Here is a 24,779-nt window from a genome sequence, read left to right as displayed (position 1 = left end):
TAACAAAATTTGCCAAGATCTTATAGAAATGTCCCTAGTTCTGCTTTCTCCCTTCAGTTATTTTTTTTGTTATGTTTTGATAGGAATATATAGATATTGTGTGTGTGTGTGTGTGTTTAAGGGACTTCTGAACACAGACTCAAAGGACTCTCTACTGGTTTTTCCTGGCCTAGAAACCACAAAAACGATAAAAGAAAGTAGATATGCTGTGAGAGGGAGAGGAAAATATAATTACAAAGTATGCAAAGACTCTCCTTAACAATATGACTAATTCCTCTAATGGTTTAGCCTTCATCCACTTGGTTTTTCCTTTGTGGGTAGGCAAGTTAATTCATTTGAATGGTTTTGGATCTTGTTTAGCTCTTCACAATTTCACAGTGCTTGATGAAATCAACACAAGGTTATCCAGAAATACGAGTATCTGAAGAACCTCAGCATTTAAGGAAATGGCCCTTCCATTGGGATACATGCTCAATGATACGTATCAACATACCTTTGGTGAGTCTATATCTCCTTTTTTTATGTTTCACTTGTTATTAATGATAATTTAAATTATCCCTGTTGTTATATATTTCAAGTAATCTTTTTTTAAACAATATTTTATTTGGTCACTTCAAAACATTATTCATTGGAGACAAAGATCATTTTCTTTTCCTCCCCCCCCCACCTCTCCCATAGCCAACGCGCGCGATTCCACTGGGTTTCACATGTGTTCTTGATTTGAACCCATTTCCACGTTGTTGGTATTTGCATTAGAGTGTTCGTTTAGAGTCTCTTCTCAGACATGTCCCCTCAACCCCTGTAGTCAAGCAGTTGCTTTTCCTCAGTGTTTTTACTCCCACAGTTTATCTACTGCTTGTGGATAGTGTTTTTTAGATCCCTGCAGATTGTTCAGGGACATTGCATTGACACTAATGGAGAAGTCTATCACCTTCGATTGTACCACAGTGTATCCGTCTCTGTGTACAATGTTCTCCTGGTTCTGCTCCTTTCGCTCTGTATCACTTCCTGGAGGTTGTTCCAGTTCACATGGAATTCCTCCACTTTATTATTCCTTTTAGCACAATAGTATTCCATCACCAACATATACCACAATTTGCTCAGCCATTCCCCAATTGAAGGGCATCCCCTCATTCTCCAATTTTTGGCCACCACAAAGAGTGCAGCTATATTTCAAGTAATCTTAAGCAATTTTAGCACTTCCCTCTTTGAAGAACAGCCTTTAGAGCTGCATTTTGTTCTAATGAGTCAAATGCTTTTTTATAGTCATCAGACAATAAGATATTGGGTTTCTGTGTTTGCTACATTTTTCAGTCAACTGTCTGACTATAAAGATATGCCCTTCTATAAGCTTGCCTGTTCCCCTTTCATACCTTCAACAAAAAATGGTCTTCATACATGTATAGTTTATTGCCATCAAAAATCTATACAAATAAGAAGGTAGGCACATAAGAGTTAAGGATTTTTTTGTTGTTGTTGCTGATGCTAATAATAGATTCATGATTTTATCTAAACATTTACTATATTGACCTCTTTTCAATATTTTAATGACCAATTCATTACTGCCCTTGAAATTATGTCACCTTATACCCTGGCCTCTTTTGAGTATAATAAATCTAACCTGATCTAGTGGTTTATTCCATCTTTGTTATATCTAGTGCCATTTCTACTGCTTTGTGCAACTTATATGGGACAGCGAGTGACCTTAAGGTTCAGATATGTTGGTTCCACTGTTATTGCTAGAAAAAAGAATTGATTAAGATTATAGAAACATTTTTAGTTTGTTGGTTTTTTTTATTTTACCATTTTTCATTTCTTGTCCTATTTCTGCTTTCATCCTCAGATTCTCTAGGGATGATCTGGATTAATTAGATTTCTCTATGGATGTTTTTTCCTTCTATTACTTCTTACTGTTTTATAATGAAATATTTTTCAAAATCTGCTGTCCTCTTTAAGATTTTATAAATGAGTTCCTTCTATCGAAACTGGTGGGATGTGTGTGTGTGTGTGTGTGTGTGTGTGTGTGTGTGTTCTATGTTTCTTTCTTTGTCAAGAAGATTAAATATTTGGTAATTTGGTAACTTCCAGACTCTGTTAGTCTCTCATAATAAAGATTGTTTTGCATAAGTTTGGCTTTTTATGAAATGATGTCAGTGAATAGGTAAATTACCTCTTCTTTCTTTCATTTGCCATATTTTAGTATCAACTTATTTGTCAGGTGAAATTGTCTCAGTTCGACATATCTTCTCATTTTTCTTTCATATTTAGTATTTATTTTATTTTTATTTTTTTAAAAACCCTTACCTTCCATCTTAGGATCAATACCATGTATTGGTTCAAAGGCAGAAGGGTGGTAAGTGCTAGGCGATGGGGATTAATTAACTTGCCCAGGGTCACACAGCTGGGAAGTGTCTGAGTCCAAATTTGAACCCAGGACTTTTAGAACTGATTTTAATCTTCACTCTAATGAGGAAATGCTCTATGTGTGAACAACTAATTTGGAACTGACATAGTATTTTTTATATATATATATAAATAATTTCATTTTTCATGATTTTATTCAGTGCTCGGTATGTCCAAAGCTTTTTGGCTGTAGAAGAAAATAATCAAGACTTCTCTGCATTCTGCCAACCTTTAACTTCTGTCATTTTAAAATTCCTGAACTATATCCCTCCTTCCTGCCCATTTTTGTATTGAAGTATAGAAGAAATGAACATTTCAAGAAACCTGAATTTTCTTTAAGCTATCTACCATAAAGGGAGTATTTTATTTAGAATGTGAGGGAAGAAGAGAATCTACCCAAGAACCGCAGACAAGAGAGAGGCAAGATTCATATACATTTCCGAGGACTTCAAATCCTAGTGGCTGGTGTAGATGTCTTCCCCACAGGAAATTCTTTAGCACTTTCAGTGACTCAGACAATGGGTTCTCACCACTTCCCTTGGGAATTTGGGTCATGTCTCATCTGTTTCTTCCCTAACAAGTTTTCCCAGCTACTCAGCCACAAGCTTTCTTCCTATGAGTACTACAACTTCCCTCACTTAAGCCACAAGTTTTGATTCATCCCAGAGGGAGTTTATAGGATACTCCTCTCCTATGGTGACATCAGTTAGAGCCCCACTGTCCTCTAATTCAAAAAAGGGTCCAAAGTTGACTTCCTCCCTGATGCAAGTCCATCCTGTCAAAATTATCTTTATTTTTTCTTGACAGATCACAGATCTTGAGAATAATTGCCTTCCCCTCACTTCCATCACCCTCAAAAGAACTCTATGACTTAAAAAGATATAGCAGTAGCAGCACACAATATGACAGAAAGATTAGGATCCTGAGTCAGAAGATCCATTCTTCCGTTTCCTATTTCCGTGACTATCGATGAATCGATTACTTTAATCTCAGCTTCCTTGTCTGTAAAATGAGATGATAATACTAATATTACATTATATATTATATCATATTGTATCCTATCATAACATATTCTATTCTATTTCCTACCACAAAAGACAGATAGAGAGAAAACCCAAAAGTCAGAAAGATCTGGCCTGAAACTAAAATAACTCTGATGTACCATATCTACAGATTGACTAATATGACAGAAAAGGAAAATAATAAATATTAGAGAGGATGTGGGGAAATTGGGACACTAATGTACTGCTTGTAGAGTTGTAAATTGATCCAACCATTCTGGAGAGCAATTTGGAACTATGCCAACAGGGCTTTAAAACTGTGCATACCCTTTGATCCAGCAATATGATTACTACTTCTGTATCCCAAAGAGAATTTTTTTAAAGGGAAAGGACCTGTTTGTTCAAAAACATTTGTAGCAGCTCTGTTTGTGGTAGCAAAGAATTGAAAATTGAGAGGATGTCCATCTGTTAGGGAACGGCTGAACAAGTTATGGGATATGATCATAATGGAATACTACTGTGCTATAAGAAATGATGAGATGGATGATTTCAGAAAAAATGAAAAGACCTCCATGAACTGAAACAAAGTGAAGTGAGCAGAACCAGGAGAACATTGTACACAGCAATAGCAATCTTCCCTGAGGAACATTTATGAATGATTTAGCTATTCTTAGCAATACATTAATCCAAGACAATCTTCAAAGACTCATGCCAAAAAATGCCATCTGTCTCCAAAGGAAAAAAATGAAGAAATATGAATGTGGTCTGAGACATACTACATTTCACTTAGTTTTTTCATTTTTCTTTTGTTTGTTCAAGTTCTCTTTCACAAAATTACTAATATGTAAAAATGTCTTATACTATTACACATGTGGAATCTATATTAGATTGCTTGCCTTCTTGAGGTGGGAGGAAACTGAGAATTTGAATCAAACTTTAAAAAAAGAAAGTTTAAAAATGACTTTCTCATGTAATTGAGGAATGAAATAAAATATGGAAAAAAAAGATCTGTCCAGTTAAAGTTGTTAAAGCCCATAATACATGCTGATTCTGACCAAGCAATTGTCTGAAACCATAAGTTGGAGACAAGTTGCTTATTTGTAGGAGTTTCTTGACAATGAAATTATGGTTCCAGATCCCCTTCTCTACTCCTATCCTCAATATAACTCTCTCATCCAGTTGCTGTGAGGAAAGCATTTCAAAAATCCTCATATATTATTTGAGTTATTGCATTCTTTGGTACTTCAGTTTGTCTTCAAGATTTTATGTAGTCCTAAAATGGATTAATCTGTGCCCAATCTAGTTTTGAACTTAGCCAGTCCTTTCTAGCTTGGCAGGGCCTCTTAGAGATTGAACTTTATTGGCGTAGCCTTAGAGAACACAAGGATGCCTCCACACCAAGATAAAACATAGGAAGAGGACCCCAGTGGAGGAGTTGTTATATTATTGACAACTTTGATACAACAAACTGGACATAAGATTTCTTACTTCCTATGAAAATAATTTTCCTGCTTCTCTTTTTATCTCTGAAGAAGGGAGCCTTGAACTCTCTGCCTTGACTTGTATTAAGAGCAGTGCCCTCAGGGACAATAGGTTGAGTGGTTAATACATGGAAAATGCTCAGGAAAATAAAGTCGGACTTTCTAGGTAACCTTGAGGCAGATAATACCACATATATAAGATCCTTTCCAGGTGAATGCAAACATGTTTTGGGAATTTTTGTGGATGGGTATTAAAAAAAAGGCAGAACACAAATCTACTACTGTGAAATATTTAGTGGTGCTAGAAATGGAGGAAATAATAGTTGATGGACTTGAAACAATAGGATTTTGTAGGCAATGGATTCCTTGCTATGGAGAAATTACCAAACCCCGTATAGCATTGACAAAAGATGCAGTCACTGAATCCCTTGGGTTTCATGTAGAACGCCTAGTGGCACTTACTAAAAACAGGCTATCCTATCTGCCTCTGCTCTAGGCATCCCAGATTACAAAAAACCATCCACTCTGCATATACATGAATGAATAGGAGTAGCTTCATGTTTTTTAATACAAGCTTTAAGACCTGTTCAACATCCAATTGCACATTATTTGGCTCAACTAGACCCAATAGCTTCCAGAGCACCACCATGTCTTAGAGGCATAACTACAACAGCTTTGCTAGTAACGAAATCTGTGGATTTAGTATTGGGATGCCCACTAAGAAGAATGTATCCTCATGAAGTTGAAGAATTGTTGCTAAGTCATAGAACACAGGCATTCTCTGACCAAAGATATGAGATATCTTTATTATGCAATGAAGATATCGCTTTAAAATGCTACACAACACTCAACTTTGCCACTTTGCTTCCAGATTTACCATCCACAGGAGAACCATTGCATAGTTGTTAATCATTAGTGTCCATGGCAAAAAACAACAACAACAACAACAACTCATGAAAATCTCTTGGGTGTTCCTTTGGAAAATGCAGATTTAGTTTTGTTTATGGATGTTTCTTCCTTTATGAAAGATGGCATATGTTATACTGGAGCAGCTATAGTCACAGAATTTTCCACTCTGTGGTCAGCTTCACTACCATCAAATATAAGTGTTTAAGGTACAGAATTAATAGCATTGAAATATGCCTGTGTAAGTGCAAGAGACAAGAAAACAACAATCTATACTGATTCGAAATATGCCTTCTCAATATGCCATGCTGTTGGTACCCTTTAACTTCAAAGGGGATTTTTAACATTAGCTGGCAAAACTATCGCAAATGCTAAAATCATCAGTGAGGTTCTTTCTGCTCTCCAACTCCCTGAAACATGACTGTTGTACATTGCTCTGCCCATACAGGTGGAACTGACCCTGTTTTGAGAGGAAACCACTGGGCAGATGCTGCTGCAAAACTCATTGTTATAGAAGGCCCTGAATTAATCTTAAATTTGGCAATTATCAATGACTCAGATTTATCCCTTTCATATAATGAAAAAAAGGTTAAAAAATAGAAACAAAATTTCAATGCTAAGCAGGTTAATAGCATCTGAAAGAAAACCAATACTCCCTAGAATTTTTTATCATCAAATCTGTCAATCCATCCATAAAAATGGTAATTTTGTAACCCAAGGCATTGTAGCCTTTGTAAAAAAGTATGGAAAGCCTCTGGCATAACTAACATCACCTCTAAAGTGTATGCAACCTGTAAAACTGCCAAGCACATAACCAATATATCTTTCATGGAAAAAAAAGGGTTGGATATCTTTTGACTTACACACCTTTTGAACATCTCCAAATTGATTTCATTACAATACCAAAAGCTGGACATTACAAATTTTGTTTAGTTATAGTAGTTAACCATAACCTTAGTTAACCAGATGGCCAGAACCATTTCCAACAGCTAGAGCAATGGCAGCATTTGTTGCCAAAGTACTTTTAAGAGAAATCATACCTTGTTTTGGTTTGCTGGCAAGGATTGATTCAGACAGGAGAACTCATTTTACTGATTTGGCTTTATTGCAAATTTACTTATATTTAGGAATAACACCAAAGTTTCATGTACCATGCCACCGCCCAAAGCTCAGGGCAAGTCAAAAGAATGAACAGAGAACTGAAAACTACAATTGGAAAACTATGCCCTGATTTGAAATGGCCTAATGTTCTTCCTTTAGCATGATTCTACCTTTGAAGCAGGCCAAAGGGAGATCTACACATCTCATCATTTGAGATGCTCTTTGGTCATCCATCAATACATGCTAAACCATTTAACCCTGTGTATACATCATTGTTAGGAGGAGATACATTTATTTCCTAATATGTATGAGCTCTGCAAATTAAGATATAAGAACTTCAGGAATCAGGAGCCCTGGTGCAAACTGGACCTATAGACTATTCTCTTCATGATTTAAATTCTGGAGATACAATATATGTAAAGAACTTCTAGAGTCCAGGAGCAACTCAGCTGGCCTGGGAAGATCCATTCCAAGTACTATTAACAACCCCAACAGCAATCAAAATAGAAGAAAAGACATTGTGGATTCATTGCTCTCATGTGAAAAGGGTACCTTCAATCAGAAATAATTGACTGCATGAATCAAGGATAAGACTACAGAGACAACTGGACACTATTTTCAATGACACTGAACCCCTAAACTGACCTTTTTAAAATAAAAGGTTTGATTTTTGAAATACAATGAGTAATAGCCAATAGGTAAGTAATTTCTGTTTAAAAATGATTATTATTAATATTCTTTTATAGGATTATAGAAAAAGTTAAGATAACTGAATGACAGGTATATGATAGTGTTACAATGTGTTATAAGTTATAAGTGGTGTTCAATATCCACCCCAGGGGAATATAGATATTATATTTATATAATATTCTTGTATATAATGTTCTTATTTTTTTGTACATAATAACTATAAGGTGAATTTGGATTAATATCTTTAGTTTCTTATTTCTGTAGAGTATAGTCAGAATTGTGTTATTTGTAACTAATTATAATTTTGTAAGTATTTATAATTGTATATAATTTGAGACTTATATGTTGCAAGATTTGCTTTGCTTTCTTTCTTTCTCTCCTTACTTCTCCCTGTTCCTAACATAGAGTATAACATAGTTTTGTTTGAAAGATCCATTGGGGAGACTAGTCTCCCAAAGGATCTCAGGGGGGTGTATTAAAGGGATTTTCTTAATCTCTCCCTCTGTCTCTTTAAGAGTCAGGAACAGAGGGATTTCTAAGTAAGAGCCTCAGCACTGACAGGTGTCTATGAAAGAGAGCTGAAGATTCTGTCACCTAGAAGATGAGGAAAATATATAAGGAAGGAATCAGTTGACAGTTGGGCTTTTACCTGTGAACCTAGAGGGAACAGGAGATCAGTCTTGGTCTCTCAGTCAAGAGCCACTATTGACAGTTTTTACTACTGACAGCTGAGCTAGGGAAATGGATTTAAGGAGTTGTAGGTGATGAATGTTTATTTATTAGTATAGGTAGATAGTTAGTGAATAAATTTATAGGTAGAATAGGTTATATTAGGCCTGGTCTGGCAAAGCAGAAGAACCTGTCCTTGAAGACAATTAGAGTAGGATTTTTAGAAATTTTAGTTAGGATTAGGAATTTAGGTATAGTCATAAAGTATTAGAGTAGTAATCTCTCTTTCCTCCTTCCTATTTTCTATCTCTACTTCTTCTCAAATTAAATTAAGTGTTTTATCAAACTGCTCTCCTCACTTTTGTCAACTCCTACCATTTAACCCTTACAACCTGAACTCAAAAACCTCATTTACTCTAAATGAGAAAAAACCTGGTATGTGCTATTCTATCCATAGTACAATTCCAAATGAACCTCCCCCTTTAATTAGTTGGTATTTGCTAAAACATCTGTTATCTTTCTTATTGTAAAGTTCAAAGGAAAATGGATACTTATTTTCTAACCATCATGGGGAATTTTTATTTAGTTTCATCTTTCTTTTCTTGACACCCTACCCTCATTATTTACAAATGTTACATTATTTGGTTACTAATTATGAAAAATAAATTCCTTTGATTATTGAAATCCCCTTGCCCATCTTTAACTGTATAACATCCAAATAGCAGTTTCTTGGTGGCAGCCCCTTTCATGTCTTTCTTCTAGATATACAACAGACAAGGAGTTTTTAAAGTTTTCTCAGAGGAAAGTCAATTCTAGTTTTAATGTAAATCGCCCTGTGATATTAGCTAACAGATAGCATTTACATAGAACTTTAAACTATTCAAAGTGCTTTATACAAGATGACTTAGCGACTATCTGCAGGTTAGCTGTTGTTAGCCCCCCAAAGTCTTGGGGCTTGAAGCCTAGCTTCTGGAGATAACATGGCTGAGTCACATCATTCCTTTGTCCCTGGTAACAGAAAGGCATTGTGAGATTTCATGTATTTAAAAGCACTTTGACCCTTTAGACTAATACCCTCTGACCCAGAAATCCCACTGCTTGGCATATACCACAAGGAAGTAAATGATAAAAAGAAGGATCCTCAAATAAACCCAAATATTTATAGCAACACTTTTGTGGTAGAAAAGAAATAAAAACAAAGTGGGTTCTCATTGGTTGAAGTCTAATGAACTGTGATACATTAATAAAAAAGGAATATTACTGTGCCATAAGAAATCATGAATATGATGAATATAAGGAAGCATGGGAAACTTTATATGAATTGATGCAAAGTGAAGTAAGCAAAAAAGGAATGATATATATATATGTGTATATGTCTCTATATATAATGACTACAGCAGTGGAAGTGAAAAGAACAACAAAATCATAGAAACTGACTGGGTGCTATTAAATTATTACAACCAAATTTGGTACGCTAAAAGAGATATGGGCATGCACCACCTCCTTTCCTTCTTTGCAGAGGTTGTGAGGACTCTAGGTGTGGAAGACTGCATGCATATGTCTGCCTTTTTAAACATATTGGTTAGATTCACTAAAATGTTCCCACCTCCTCACCCCCACTATTTGGCTCTTTGGAAAGTGGAGGGGAGAATATATTGGGTGATGAAGCTGATATAAAAACTAAAGATACCGAAAACATTTTTTAGCCTTAAAATATTTGTACCTCCAGTGCTTTAGTAAAGATAAAGAACACTGAATTGTCCAGAAAATAGAATTTTCTTTCCTTCTAGAGACTAATTCATCGTGGGGAGGGGGAGTAGGTGCTCGCTTCTCTGTCTTAGCTACCCTGCTCATAAAGTCAGGAAAGAATTCCCGTCCTATTCAACTCATCAAGACTGAGAGAACAAAAAAGAGAAAATTTGTAGCAAGGGATTAGGGAAAGCTTTGGGAGAGAATGTTGACATTTTTTTAAAAAGCTTTAGTATGGTCTGGTGTTATCATTCCTTGGTGTCTCTTAACTTTGTTCGGCCTTTGCCTCCAACAAATCCCCCTACCCCGGAAACCTGTACTGCTCTGCCCTGGTTCTCTTATCTTCTCAGGGCAGTAAGAATTGCAGGTGGGGCTGCTGTTAAGATTCCACAGAATAGAGCCCAGGAGACTGAGAGGGACTCCAGGGGCCAGGCTTTGCATGCATCGCTGCTTCTGCATTGAAGAAGTCCAAAAAGTCTGCTTTGAAGGCAGGCTGTTTTGGAACAAGGGATTGGGGTTCTCTGAACAACTAATTCCTGAGAATCTTGAAACGAATAACTTTGGGGGTCGGAAATACTGCATGGAAGTCAGATGGAAAAGGGGGACTGCTGTCCGAGATGCATCTGACCAGGAGGTAGCTCCCAGGGAGGCAGGTGCGGAAGTGCACCGCCTTGAGTTTGTCTTGCAGTATCGGGGAGGACTCTATGGGAGGGGTATTCCTGGAGTCTGGGAGTGGGGTTCGAAAAGGAGGCAGTCGGGGGCTGGGCAAGGTCTGGCGGGGGGCGGGGAGGAGGCGTGTGGGGGGCGGGGCGGAGGCGGCTGGAGCCCCCGAGAGTCTCTGGCCCAGTTCGGGCCCCAGCACTCTGCGCCTGCCGCGCGCTGCTGCTACCCTCCCGGCAGCCACCAAGGGGACAGGAGTTGCCTCTAGACCGCTGGGAGCCACCACGGAGAATGGCATTAAGTCCCCCTGGCAGCAGGGACTTCGGTGGCTGAGACTAGTTGCGCTTCCTACCCCTTTCCTTCGCCTCGTCAGGCTTCCGAGCCCGGAGCCCGCCCTCTCGCACGCCCCCCTCTTCCTCTCCAAGCGGGCCGACTTCAGGGGTCCCACCCGGGAAGGGTCGCGTCCCTCCGGACAGGAAAGAGCTCAGGCTTTCCCTGTCCAGCCTCTCCCCACCCCGAACACAAACTCGGGGGTCGGAGGTCAGCAGCCTCCTGCCCCAGCAAGCAGAGCCACGGGAGGCTCCAGAGGGATCTCGGGGTGGCGAAGAGAACGCCCGGAGCTGGGCTGCTCAGAGAGGGCGCGATCGTCCACGCCTCCTTTCCAGACTTCTCCTCCAGCTCCAGGGTTTCGGATGAGGAGTTCAGCGCGGCGGGAGGCGGACCGGGCGGAGCAGTGAGCAGAGGGAGTTGGGGGGGCGGGGGGTGCCGTGCTTCAATCTAGTGGCCCCCTTCCCGCCCCATCTGGGGCAGTGTGTGGGGTATCTCCTGCCTGTCTCTGCCGCCTGCTTCAGAGGGGGTGGGGACAGAGATCCCCCACCCCCTTCACCCCCTACTGCCACCCGGGCTGGAGGAAGGAGTCTTTCCGAGGGGGGGAGGGGAGCCTTGCAAGCCTCGAGAGGACCGAGCAGGACATGCAGGTAAGAGAGCTTGGCTGGGCTTCCAGCTTTGGGGTAGGGGGCTGGGGGTGGCTTCAGAAGCACCTTCCCCATGTTCTGGAGAGGGCATGAAGAAAAAGCAACAGGATTCCTCTCCTTGCTAAACTTACCAATCTGCTGCTTTTAAAAAAGACTTCTGCTCTCTGCGCCGCCACCGCCGCCCCCCACTTGCACCCCAACCCCACTCTGTCTGGGAAGGTTGGGAGGGGAGGGAGATTTCCTTCTAACTTATGTCCAGATCATTTTTGGTCACTTTGTCACGTTAGAGTACAGGGCTGTCTTTCTCTAAGGACGTGGTAATGGGAAAGGGGGAAAGTGGGCAGAACTGTAGCGGCTCTGTGAGCTCGGGAGTTCTTTATGAGTTAAGACTTTGTCGTATGGATCCGTGAGCCCTGGTCAGCAAGGCCAGTTAAACCCCAAACTCCATCGGGTGGGGGATGATAGATTTGGGGGTAGGGAGGGTGGCAAAGAAGGCGAGGAAGTCTATCAGGTCTATCTTAGACCCATCCAAGAAACAAAGCTGGACGGAGCTGCCTGTGTGGGAGAAGAGAAAAGCTCCCTCCCTCCCTCTCTCTCTGGCCCTGCCTGCTGGCTTTATTTAGCTTTGTTGTAATACTGGTGTTCGAGAGCATAGTAACTCGTGGAACAGTCAGGTAGGGGATAAGGTTTCCCAAGCAGTCACTAGCCTACTAAGGTCTCCCTCCCACTTGGGTTGCTCTGGAGTTTCTCTTGGGACTCCTGTTATGCCTTATGCTGACCTAACCCCCTTGGAGCTTGCTCTTGGGCAATAACGGGGTTGTTTGGAATGGGTCTGGCACCTGGGTGTGTAACTAATTGAAAGAATTGTCTTCACAATTACCATCACTTCCAAATTGGCTGGAGAAAACGTTAACCGTAAAGCCTTTCAATCCATCCATCAATCCACAAGCAGTTGTTAGGCACCTATTATGTTCCAGGCACTATAATTATTATTGGGGATAAAAGACAAAAACAAGGCAGTCCTTGCCCTCTAGGACTTGCCATTGGGAGGGGGGCGGAAGAGACCATTAGGATGTACAAGCTGCATCCACACGAGGTAGAAACAAAGTAACCTTAGAGGAGAAGGCATTAGCAAGTACCAGAAAAGGCATACTGCCACTGAAGGTAGCTCTTGAGGTGAGTTGAAGGAAACCAGAGATATTAAAATGCAGAATTCCAAGAGCAAAGAGAATATTCCAGGCATGAGAGACAGACGATGCAGAGGCACATTGAAACTGGGCACAGATTTTTCAACAGCTTCTTCAGGCTTGGGCTTCCCTTCTCCATTTGTTCATAAGATCATCAAAACAGAGAAACCAAATGTATGAGTTTTTTCTCATTCCATTAGTTGGGCTTGGTCTGGAGACTGAATTCCTGCCCAAACTCATGGAATCTTGAATGTGGAATTTAAGTTTTCTTTATTTGTTCCTCACTTTCCAAATCCTTTACAAAATATACAGCATCCCTATAAAAGGACAGTGGGAAGTAATCTGTGTTTCTAGTCCATTCACTCCGTGGGAAATATGCCAAGAACCTTACAGTTATCTAATGCCAAGCTTCTTATATATTTTCATTGTCCCAATCACTCTGGGATAATGCCCAGGTAATTATAAATTCCATTTTACCTGGGAAAGAAATGATTTGCCCAAGGTCATTCGATGCATCCAAAACCACATTGTAAATTTCAGTTGCTACCAATCTGGGCAGAATTTCAACCTGATACATAGAAGAGAAAGGCTCAGGATCATGTTACCAATCCCCCCCGAACTGCTCCATCCTCCCAGGAATGTGCCTGTTTGACAGAGTTGTAGAGAGATGATCAGTCCCTCCATGCCATGGATGCAGGTGCAGAAAAGACTGGGGACAGCTGTGCACTTTCACGTTCCTGGCTAAATACCAACATTCTCACATGCATAGGCAAAACCACAGTGTGTCCCACCTTCTTTGGCTAGCCCTAAACAAAACGCATGCCCACCTCTGCCTACACACTTCTCAACAATCGGAATGCCCTTTCTTACCTTAGCAAAGGGAGATGCTCACAGCCATCTACACAGTATTTGAACATAGATTTGACTCGTTCGTGGATGTTGAACTTAAGCAAGCTAAAGTATTCACTACTTGAACGTCAGACATATTTAACTCCCACTCTTCCCCAGGCAAAGAGGCTTTCTTTCAAACGTGCAGGATTACTAGTAAATAAACTGACATCATTGGAGATGGAAAGAGGATTTCCCTCAGTTTAAAAAACCCTTCTATTCTGCGGTCCATCTTTGAGCAGCTTTTATGGTTGTTACTAGCAAGAGGAAAAGGGGAGGATTCTTCTTTTCAAGAAAAGACTGAGAGAGACTGTTTGCACAATTATGAGGGGGTGATAAAACTGAGAGAAGGGCTTTTAAAGAGGGTGTCAAGTGCAGAAACCCAGAGAAAAGGACCTGTGTAAAGCCAGCGTTGGACACTTAAACTATGAAGGCGAAATTTATGTCAGGCAGAGGTTGTAGATGGTAAGGAAATGATATATGCAATAAATTACAGAGGGAAGCAATTGGTCTTTTTCCCCCTTTACTTTTTAAAGAAAGTAAACATTTGTAGCGGGGGAAATACTATGGGGGTCTGCCTGCCAGTTGGGAGCAAGAGCCAGACTTGGATGAGCTACCTGGCCCCTTTCCATCTATGGATTTCCTGTATTCCCAGGCTATCATTTCTCGTGTGTGTGTGTGTGTGTGTGTGTGTGTGTGTGTGTGTGTGTGTGTTTGCCCAGGAATTTGAAACCAGTCTCCTAGTTCATTTGGTGGTTGTAATATTATCTCAAAGTATCTCTTATTGACTTATTGAATAACCCTTTTGGGGGCCTTTACCCACTCCCCCTTCCCAACACTGTTTCCAAAATGTAAAAGTTAAAGAGACACTGCCAAATTCTCCCAAGCTATATGTTACAAAGGAAAAGGAATACCCTTCACCTGCAGAATTAATACTCTTCCTGATAATGGCTGATGAAAAAACTATTAGTTATTTTTCACCATTTTCATGATTCTACCACCACCATAGTTCAGAAGGCAGAACCACTAGTCTGATTGGTGCCTCTTACCTTTCACTCCTCTCTATTTTATTCATTCTTTCCTTCATTTATTATTATGCTAATTTCTGTTGCTTTTTAGATTCCCCAGTGTCTAGTACCTCTAAGTTTGGATCTGCAATATGTTAGTATATATTTATTTGAAATTAGATTTTTTAAAAATCATTGAAATGAAAACCTAGAGAATAAATCAAAACCTTCTAAAACCCATTTAGGCATGTTTTTACTGAGAGGTGGGGTGTTGCTTTTTGAAAGTTCTTATTAAAGGGCAGCTAGGTAGCCCAATGGATAGAGAACCAGGCCTGGAGTCAGGAGGACTTGGGTTCATATCTGGTCTCAGGTACTTCATAGGTATTTGACCCTGGGCAAGTTACTTAACCCCACTGCCTAGCCCTTGTCACTCTTCTGTCTTAGAGTTGATACTACAAAAGATAAATTCTATTAAAAATAAAACATAAATAAAAAGGGCTTAACTGTTCACTGGACTAAGAGTCAGAAAACCTGGGTTCTAGTTCTACAATGAAATAGAAAGAGACCTGAGTTGGGAGTTAGAGGACTTAACTTCACCAGTTACTAGCTGTGTCCTCTTGACAAGTCATTTCACTTTTTTTTTTTTTGAGTTTCAACATCTGTTAAGAAAAAAAAAAAGTACTTATTTCACTTTCCTCCCAGGACTGTTGGGAGAATCAAATAAGAAAACATATGTAAAGTGCTTTTTAAGAGGATTTACAGAGCTCTTGATAAATGCCAACTCTTTTTCTTCTTTACCATTTATTGTATCACTCCTGGAATCGAATCTAAGAATCTAGTGTTCAAGTTCTAGAGCTCTAATGTTTGGTGTCTGGTGTCTACATATAAACATTAGGTCCTCAAGAGTTGAAAAAATGCTCCTCCCCCCCAAAAAAAACAACAACCCAGATCTAACTATATAACATTTCCTCTATGGGGAGAGGTTATAGTGATTGTGGAATACAGACTTGCCACTCTTCTATATAGCATCTCTCCATGGCATTTATTCCTTTTCCTTAGAAACTTGAATCTTTAGTTTCTATTGATTTCTGCAAACTAGATTTTGCCTTTTGGACAAGAAACCCATAGAACACCTGAGGATAGGCATAATGATGAAAATGAAAAGATGACAGGATCATAGAATCCCCAAACTGGAAGGAACCTCAGAGTTTATCTAGGATTTCTTCTATGATATTCCTGACAAGTGATTATCCTCTCTTCCCTTGAAAACTTTCAGAGATGAGGAGCTCACTACCCACTGAGGCATCCTTTGGCATTTTGGGGTGTTTCATTTTTGTTGGGAATTTTTTTTCTTAATGAGATTATAGACTTAGAACTAGAAAGAGACCTTTAAAGTCATCTAGTCTATAGATGAGGGAACTGAGACCAAAAAACAAATGACTTGCTTAAAATCACATAGGCAGGGGATAGAGTATCATACCTGGAGTTGGAGGACCTGAGTTCAAATCAGGCTTCAGACACTTAGCTGTGTGACCCTGAGCAAGTCACTTTACCCTATTTGCCTAGTCTTTATCCTTATGTTTTAGAATTGTTACAAAGACAGAAAGTAAGGGTTGTTTAAAAAAAAAAGGAAAAGAATCACATAGGCAATAAGAGTATTCAACTCCATGTCTCCTATCTTTTCTTAAAATCCAGTGTTTTTTTCTGCAGCAATACCTTGGCTGTCCATTGAGCCAAAGTCTACCTCCCTGTGACTTCAACTCCTTGCTCCTGGCTGTGCCTTCTGTAGCCAAATAAACTGAGTCTATTTCATCTTCCACCTGATAGTCCCAGTACTTCACCTGATCTTAGAATTGGAATGGACCTCAGAGGGCATCTAGAACAATCTCTACCTGGCAAGAATCCCCTTTACAGTATACCTAACAAGTGGTCAATCAACTTTTGTGTGAAGACCTTTAGTGAAAGGAAATCCATTGCCTCCCAAGATAGCCTGTTTCAGTGTGTGAATAGCTATAGTTGTTAATGTTTTTCCTTAATGGAATAAATTAGAGGTAAATGACCATAGCAATCTTTTGTCTGATAAACCCAAAGATCACAGCTTTTGGGATAAAAACTCACTATTCAACAATAACTACTGGGAAAACTGGAAAATGGTATGGCAGAAACTAGATATAGACCAATTATCTAACACCCTATACCCAGAGAAGGTTAAAATGGTCAGACCATTAAAAAAAATAGGGGAACATAGAATAGACATATGGAGAAGGGAAGAATTTATAACTAAGTAAGAGATAGAGAACATTATAAGGTGCAAAATCAGTACTTTTAATTATATTAAAAAGGTTTTGTACAAACAAAACCAGTGTAACCAAGATTACAGGGGAAACAACAAAATAGGGGGAAATTTTTATAGCAAATTTCTCTATAAATGTCTCATTTCTCAAATACAGAGAACTAAGTCAAATTTACAAGAATATAAGCCATTCCCCAGTTGACAAACAGACAAAGGATATAGACACAGTTTTCAGATGAAGAAATCAAAGCTATCAATAAATATTTTAAAATGTTCTAAATCACTCTTGAGTAGAGAAATGCAAATTAAAACAGCTCTGAGGTACCATCTCACACCTATGAGATTGGTCAATATGACAGTAAAGGAAAGTGATAAATGTTGTTGGGGATGTGGGAAAATTGGGACACTAATGCATTGTTGGTGGAATTGTGAACTCATCCAACCAATCTGGAGGGCAATTTGGAACTATGATGAAAGGGCTATAAAACTGTGCATATTCTTTGACTCCTAGGTCTGTATCCCAAAGAGATCTAAAAATAGGGGAAAGGACCTACTTGTCCAAAAATATAGCAGCTGTTTTTGTGGTGGCAAAGAATTAGAAACTGAAGGGATGTCCATCAATTAGGGAATGACCAAACAAAGTATGGTATAAGATGGTGATGGAATACTATTTTTACTACTTCTATACTGTAAGAAGTAATGAACAGGGTTATTTCAGAATGAACTGGATGAACTGATGCAGAGTGAAATAAGAAGAACCAGGAGAACATTGTACACAGAAGCAACAATATTGTGGAATGATCAACTGTGATAGATTTAGCTACTCTCAGCAAAACAGTGATCCAGCACAATTCTGAAGGCCTTATGACAAAGAATGCTATGCAACTCCAGAGAAAAAAACTGTTAAAGTCAGAATGCAAATCAAAGCATATGATTTTTCATTTATGCTTTTATTTTGGGATTTTGGTTTTATAAGAATATTCTCCTAAAACAATGAACAATATGGAAATATGTTTTGCATGATAATACATTATAACTCAGAAAGATGGTTTTCCTTTTTTAAGCTCAATTTTTTAAATTTTTACCCCTTTCTCTTATTTCTTTTTCTTGGGGCAAATCAGCATATGTTTATTCCTTTATTAAAATCGTCTCCTTGTTCTAAGTCTTTCCTTTTCTAGACTAAATATCTTTGGTTGCTTCAACTGATTTTCATTCCTTCTATGGAATGAGCATGAACTCAGTGTCCTTTGAACCCTCTCTTTGTGCTTCTATAAAATACTCTCCAGCTTATCAATATCCTTCCTAAAATATGGGACTATGATTACCTCCCTGATTTTGGACACAAAATCTTCTTAGTGAGGCTCAAGATTGATTTTAGCTGCCAAATTATAGTATGTCACACTTCTGACTTGTTTGAGCATGCACTCCACTAATGCAGATAACTTTGCCCACTGGAGAAAGCAGTATATTGGCAGGGTCTTTGAAAACTGACATAATTTGGTACAAATCCAAACATTTCTCTTCACAGTGGAGCTCTATTGAAACTGCTTTGAAATCCCAGACACCAACCGAAGTCAGTGATTTCTGTGCTCTGTACCAAGCGTTTTCAGCTCTGAGCCACTTATGTTGACCTGACTAAATTTAAACCTTCTACACCCACCTCCTCCATCCCTGTTTGACCCACTCACTCATGGCTTAACCACTAGGCTAGCTGCTTCTGCATCACTTCCTGATTTCATGGCCACTGTGGTTTGCAATTTGGTTTCACTGTCAGCCTGAGTCTTCTCCTAAACTTTCTAAAGATGGTATTTTTCTTCCTTAATCTTCTCTCCAGTGACTCCCTACTTAACTCCTCTTCCTCCTGAATGACTTGCAAACAGATTTGCTGAAGAGAAGGCTGGGAATTTGGGGGTTCTGCAGGGTCAGGTTTCGCTGGCCCTCTTTCCTGATAATGCCAAATGTAATGAAGCGAAGATCGAAAGACCTTCACAGCGACTCCTCTGCCAATTAGAATCGAAGTAATTGGTGCTTCAGTTATCTTTACTTGTAGAGTTATGTGGGCAGAACCAGATAGGAAGCTTCCTCTTCTGGGAAAGAACACTGACAGCTGGAACACAGTCCTTAAAGAGAAAGTGTTTTCCTTATCTTTCTAGTTTCAGTTTTTAAAAGCTTCAGCATTTAACCTGTTGGTTTAGCACATTCCCTAGTTTATTTCCCTAAATCTTTCTCTAGTTATTTTGAGGACATTGTTTTAGAAAAGTGCTTGGATGAGTGGTCAGGAGACCCAGAAGGTCTTGCTTCTATTGGCAGTAGGGATGATATCTCACATTTAGACAGTGACTCCTGAGAAACCCCAGTGAGAATAGTATTAGCTCCAGCTTTACAGTAAAAGAAACAGACTCTCAGAGAAGATGAATGGCTTGCCTGTGGCAGCACAGCACTTCCTACTGTACCTCACTCCCTTCTCACTAGTTGTGTGACCTTAAGCACGTCATTCCCAATCTTCTGGGCTCATGTACAAAAATGACAGGGTTGCTTGGACTGGTTGACTGAAAAATGTTGGTGATTCTTAAATATTCTATCCTTCTGTTTTTGAAACCCCCCAGCTGTTTAACAGAGATGGGTGATAAGGAATCATGCAAATAAAAGGGCAAGAAGGAGGAACCCTCCCCCATCTCCACATACACATACCACCACCCTCCTCAGAGCTGGAAAGGGTTCTCTCTCCTCCATACTTTCACAGAGTTTCTGTTTCACAAATCTGGTTCTTCCAGGCCGTGGTCTGTGGTCGAGCTCCAGAGGCTCAGCTTTGGCTCTCTGGTCTGGCGTGGGGGCCCCTGTGGTTAGTTAGCATCCTGAGGTTTGTGATGAAGCTCTGTCTATAGCTGTGGGTGACCTCCTGGTTGGTGCCTGCCTTCTTTCCCTCCATGAGGGACCCAGTTTTGGTTCCCAGTCTGGTTTATAACCCTCACTCTGCTGCAGCTTCAGAGGGATGGAGTGGCCCTAACTACTGAGAGATACTGCATTATGGGCTTTTCCTGACCAACTTAAAAGGGGTAAGAGTCAATTTGCTGAATTCTCTTGAGGGGACAGCAGGATTTGATGGTAGCTAAAGGGGACTGTTTTTGTTTGCTTTTAATTAATGCATTTACTCCTGGTGCCTGCTATCCACATCTCCCCTTCTATCAAGTAATTTAATAGTTAGGTACTTATTCTCAGTTGTTAGATTTGATCAGAGTCATCTTGAGGCGAGACAGGAATATGATAGTAAAGCCTCTCAGGTCTGACCATTTTGCTCGCCCCTGATCCTTGTTCTCTTTGTTTGGGAATGTGTTGGGGATAAGAGAGGTAAGACCTGAAGCTTAGACCACTGTACCTGAGCTACCTTATTTGTACCCCCAAACAAACCAAAGGTTTGAATCTCAACATTGCTGGTGCTATACTAGCCTTATTTTGCCTTTTGATCTATGCTGAATTTAGTAAGAAGCTAAACAAAGGTATGAGACCAGTGCACTCAAACCTTTTCTTTTTACAAATTCTAGTTTTCTGCCCCTCTATTCTTGAGGGACTCTCTAGGAGAATGGAATAAAATAGTCTCTCCCCTAAGTGATCTTTTCTGGTAAGAACTTACATAGACGGAGAAGGTTAGCTTAGAAGTTATGCTGGACAATGACATGTCAAGGGCTTCAGAAACGATACTGATTTGAGATCAACTTAAATCAACTGATAAAAAGTTTAAAGGCAATGTGTACATAGAAGGCAGCATGGTACAGAATGCCCTCATTAGAGTCAGAGAATCAGGGTTCAAATTCTACCACGGACACTAACAATTTTATGACCTTGACCTCTGTAGGCTGCAGTGTCCTTATTCATAAGATGAGGGGAGTTGGCTACCTAATCTTTAAGCTCCCTTCCAGTGTTAGATCTATGGTATTATGCCACTGACAATGATCCAAACTGAAAGATGGGAACACAGAACTCTTCTCTGCCAGTGTTTCCTAATATATGTAATCAAAATGGTTCAGAACTCACTTTTGGCTCACCCGGGCCAGGGCAGATTCAATCTTTGAGGCTTCCAAACAAATGATTATGGCTCATGTCCAACCAAGAGTTTCTCCTGGGAACATCAGAATCTAGCTCTTGTCTCAGCCTGCACCAAAAGAAAAATGGCTCCCATGCAAGTACACAAGCTAATGAGGTAACATATAGAGGACATATTTTATTTAACACAACAAAAATGAGAATTCAAGGGACTGTACCCAGAAATGGTCAAGAATCTTTCATCTTCTATGGGCTGACTTTCCACAGGGACCATATGTACCAACAGAGGGATGGTATTAGCAGTCCATGTAACTTTCTTCCAGGTATTAGCTCTTTCTTTCCTAGCATATTCTTGTGGATGTACAGATCTTCTTCATGGAAACCCAGGGCATCCCTGCTCTTTGTCTCCTTTCTTGTTGCATAGCTCTCTGTTTCCTTTGTGATGGTGTCTTGTCTTTGATATTTCCTTGTGGAGGTATCTTCTTATTGGTCTCTATCTCCTTTTAAAGGATAAGCCTCAATGAGTTCAAATATGGAAGCTTCATATTTAGTGCTAGAATTATGGGCCACAGGTACTTAGAACAAGAGAACTTTACACATGGTCCAGGAAATTTCACTCCTGGAGCTCAGGAGCTCATATAACTGCTGATACATGCTTATGTTTGTTTACTGTATGTGACCAGAAAAGATGGGTCTCGTGTGTTTTATTCAAGTAGGTGGTATGGAGAATAGGTTCGGCTGGGATTCAGGAAGATCTGAGTTTAAATCCTCAGATACAAATTCTGTGACCCTCAGATTCAGACACAAGTTCTGGGACCCTGAGCCTCAGTTTTCTCAACTGGAGAATAGTATAGTATATAGTATCTATAGAATAGGTAGTATTAAGATCACTGGTCTCATAGACTTGTGAGAATCAAATGAAATAGCATATCTAAAGTGTTTCACAAACCTTAATGTGCTATATAATTAGTAGCTAGTATTATTACATAACAGATTATGGTCATGAAATGCTCTTAGTTTCTTAAAGGAAAAATGTTATGAAGCATATATTATTTTTGACCAGGCAGTGAACCAATACCACTCCTTATTCCATTCCCAAACCCTTCAGTCATGCTTTGCTCTCTTAGTGATCTCAAAGTGAAGTAGAAATGCTAAGAGCAGCAACTTCTTACAAAGAAATTAGGGACGCTTGCCTTGGGCTCACTAAGGCTGCCAAACAGTAAACCATTGGGAGTGGAGATTTTATCCAATTCTTGGGATGTATCACTCTTATGGAATTTGGCTTTCTTACCTTGTTAAAATAACTTACTTTGTCAGATATATGTGTGTGTGCATGTGTGTACATATATATACATATATATGAATATATGTGTGTATCATATATGTCCTAATGGTATCATCATTCATGCACTCCTATGGATCTTCTTTCATCTAGAACAGTGATGGCAAACCTTTTAGAGACAGAGTGCCGAGCCCCACTCCTACCCCGGACTGAGTGTCATGCTAAAGTGTTTCACAAACCTTAATGTGCTATATAATTAGTAGCTAGTTTTATTATATAACAGATTGTAGCCATGAAATGCTCTTGGTTTCTTAAAGGAAAAATGTTATGAACCATGCATTATTTTTGAGCAGGCAGTAAACCAATACTACTCCTTATTCCATCTCCAAGTCCTTCAGTCATGCTTTGCTCTCTTAGTGATCTCAAAGTGAAGTAGAAATGCTAAGAGCAGCAGCTTCTTACCAAGAAACCATATGCCATGCCCTACCCCCATCCATTATCCTATACAGGGGAGGGAGAAAGCACTCCCATCGGGCAGCTGGGAAGAGGGATGGTTACCCATGAGGAATGTCCTCAGTGAGTGTAAAAAGGGGGAGGGGAGTAGCCTAAGTGCTCTGCTCTCCTCCAGCTCTGCTGCCTGTGAGCCTCACACCTTACCCCCTGTTCTCTGGTTGGGCTACTGGGAAGAGGGGTGGGTGATGTGAAGAAATGTTATCAGGCAAGGTGTAGAGGGAGAGGGAGCAGCTCTGCCTGAGTCCCTCTGCCTTTCTAGTAATGAACTCTGGGGAGGGGAGGGGGCTGCATGCCTACAAAGAGTGCTCTGTGTGCCATCTTTGACACCCATGTCATAGGTTCACCATCACAGATCTAGAGTAATATTCTTAGGGAATAAATAAATTTATGTATGATCAGTTATCCATCAGGTTGGATCTGATGCTGGTATTTATGTTCCTCTCTCTGTATGTCTCTGTATCCCCTCATTTCTGTCTTCTTCCCTCTCTGTGTCTGTCTCTTTTTTTCTCTCTTTTCCTCACTCACTCTTTTCCTCTTTCTCTCGGTGTCTCTCTACCTCTTCCTCACTCTCCCCCTCTCTCTCTCTTTCTCTGTCTCTTTTCCTCTCCATCTCCCCTTTTCTCTCTTTCCTCATGTATATGTATAAACTTATATTATTCATGAAATCTGTCTTCTGAAGAGTTAAGATGGATTATCTAGGCAGAGTCATTGCAATGATTCTCTCTTGTTGCCTAATGAGCTCTAGCTCTGTTAACCTATTGCTTTAAGTCATGCCTAGATGAATAGAATTTTGAAAAGTTTGACATGATAGACCTCTGGAGAAAACAGAATAGAAATGGAAAGGAATATATCTTTTTCTCAGCAGTACATGGCACCTTCACAAAAAATATGGATCATATACTAGGACATAAAAGCCAAATTCAGAAAAGCAGAAATATTAAATACATCCTTTTCAGACCATAATGTTATAAAAATTACTCTAAACAAAGGGCCAGGAAAAAAAGACAAATTAATTGGAAATTGAATAACTTTATTTTAAAGAATGAGTGGGTCAAAGAACAAATCATAGAAACAATCATTAATTTCATTAAAGAAAATGACAACTAGGAGACAAAATACCAAAGTCTTTTGGATATAGTAAAATCAGTACACATATATATGTATATATATACATATATATATATACATATATATAAGTGCTCTGCAAAATAGAAAAAGGGCAGATCAATGAATTGAGTATTCAACTAAAAAAATTAGAATAAGAACAAACTAAAAATTCCCAATTAAACACCAAATTATGAATCTTGAAAAAAATCAAAGAAGAGGTTAATACAATTGAAAGGAATAACAACATAGAGCTAATAAATTAGGCAGAGTTGGTTTTATAATTAAAAAGATAAATAATTGGTTACTTTGATTAAAAAAGAGAAGAAAACCAAATTACCAGTATTAAAAATTAAAAGGATGAAATTATGACCATTGAAGAGGAAATTGAAACAAATATTAGGAGTTATTTTGCCAATAAATCTGATAATATAAGTGAAATAAATGAATACTTTAAAAATAAGTTGCCTAGGTTAACAGAATAGGAAATATAATACTTTAAAAAACTTATCTCAGAAAGAGAAATTGAACACATCATCAGTGGATTCCCTAAGAAAAAAGCTCTAAGACCAGATGGATTCACAAGTGAATTCTACCAAATATATAAAGAAAAATCAAGTACAATACTATATAAACTATTTGGGGAAACAGCTAAAGAAGGAACCCTATCCAATTCCTCTTATGACAGAAATATGATGTTGATACTAAACCAGGAAGAGAAAGAAGAGAGATAGACCTGTTACAAATAAAAATTGATCTGGAGGCTTATTTATTAATAAAGAGTGAGAGACTGATAGAAGTAGAGAGAGATCTCAGTCTTTCTAACTTAA

The 24,779-nt window shown here is 39.2% G+C and overlaps 1 protein-coding gene across 4 annotated transcripts in view; it reads left to right on the top strand.

Annotated features, from left to right (window-relative positions):
• Positions 1–296: 296 nt before the first annotated feature.
• WNT5B (Wnt family member 5B) overlaps positions 297–24,779 on the top strand; it is a 160,576-nt gene continuing 136,093 nt past the window's right edge. For 2 of the 4 annotated variants that reach the window (XM_001373396.5, XM_007503821.3), the window contains exon 1: positions 10,832–11,637. In XM_001373396.5, the coding sequence (XP_001373433.3) occupies positions 11,632–11,637 (6 nt within the window). In that variant the 5' untranslated portion in view covers positions 10,832–11,631. Of the gene's footprint in view, positions 499–10,399; positions 10,635–10,831; positions 11,638–24,779 lie in introns of those variants that run through there. The other 2 variants (XM_007503823.3, XM_007503819.3) reach the window with 2 other exon arrangements.

The sequence above is a fragment of the Monodelphis domestica genome, chromosome 5 (genome assembly GCF_027887165.1).
Source record: "Monodelphis domestica isolate mMonDom1 chromosome 5, mMonDom1.pri, whole genome shotgun sequence".
NCBI classification, from domain to species: domain Eukaryota; kingdom Metazoa; phylum Chordata; class Mammalia; order Didelphimorphia; family Didelphidae; genus Monodelphis; species Monodelphis domestica.
This window is presented reverse-complemented; position numbering and strand designations above follow the sequence as displayed.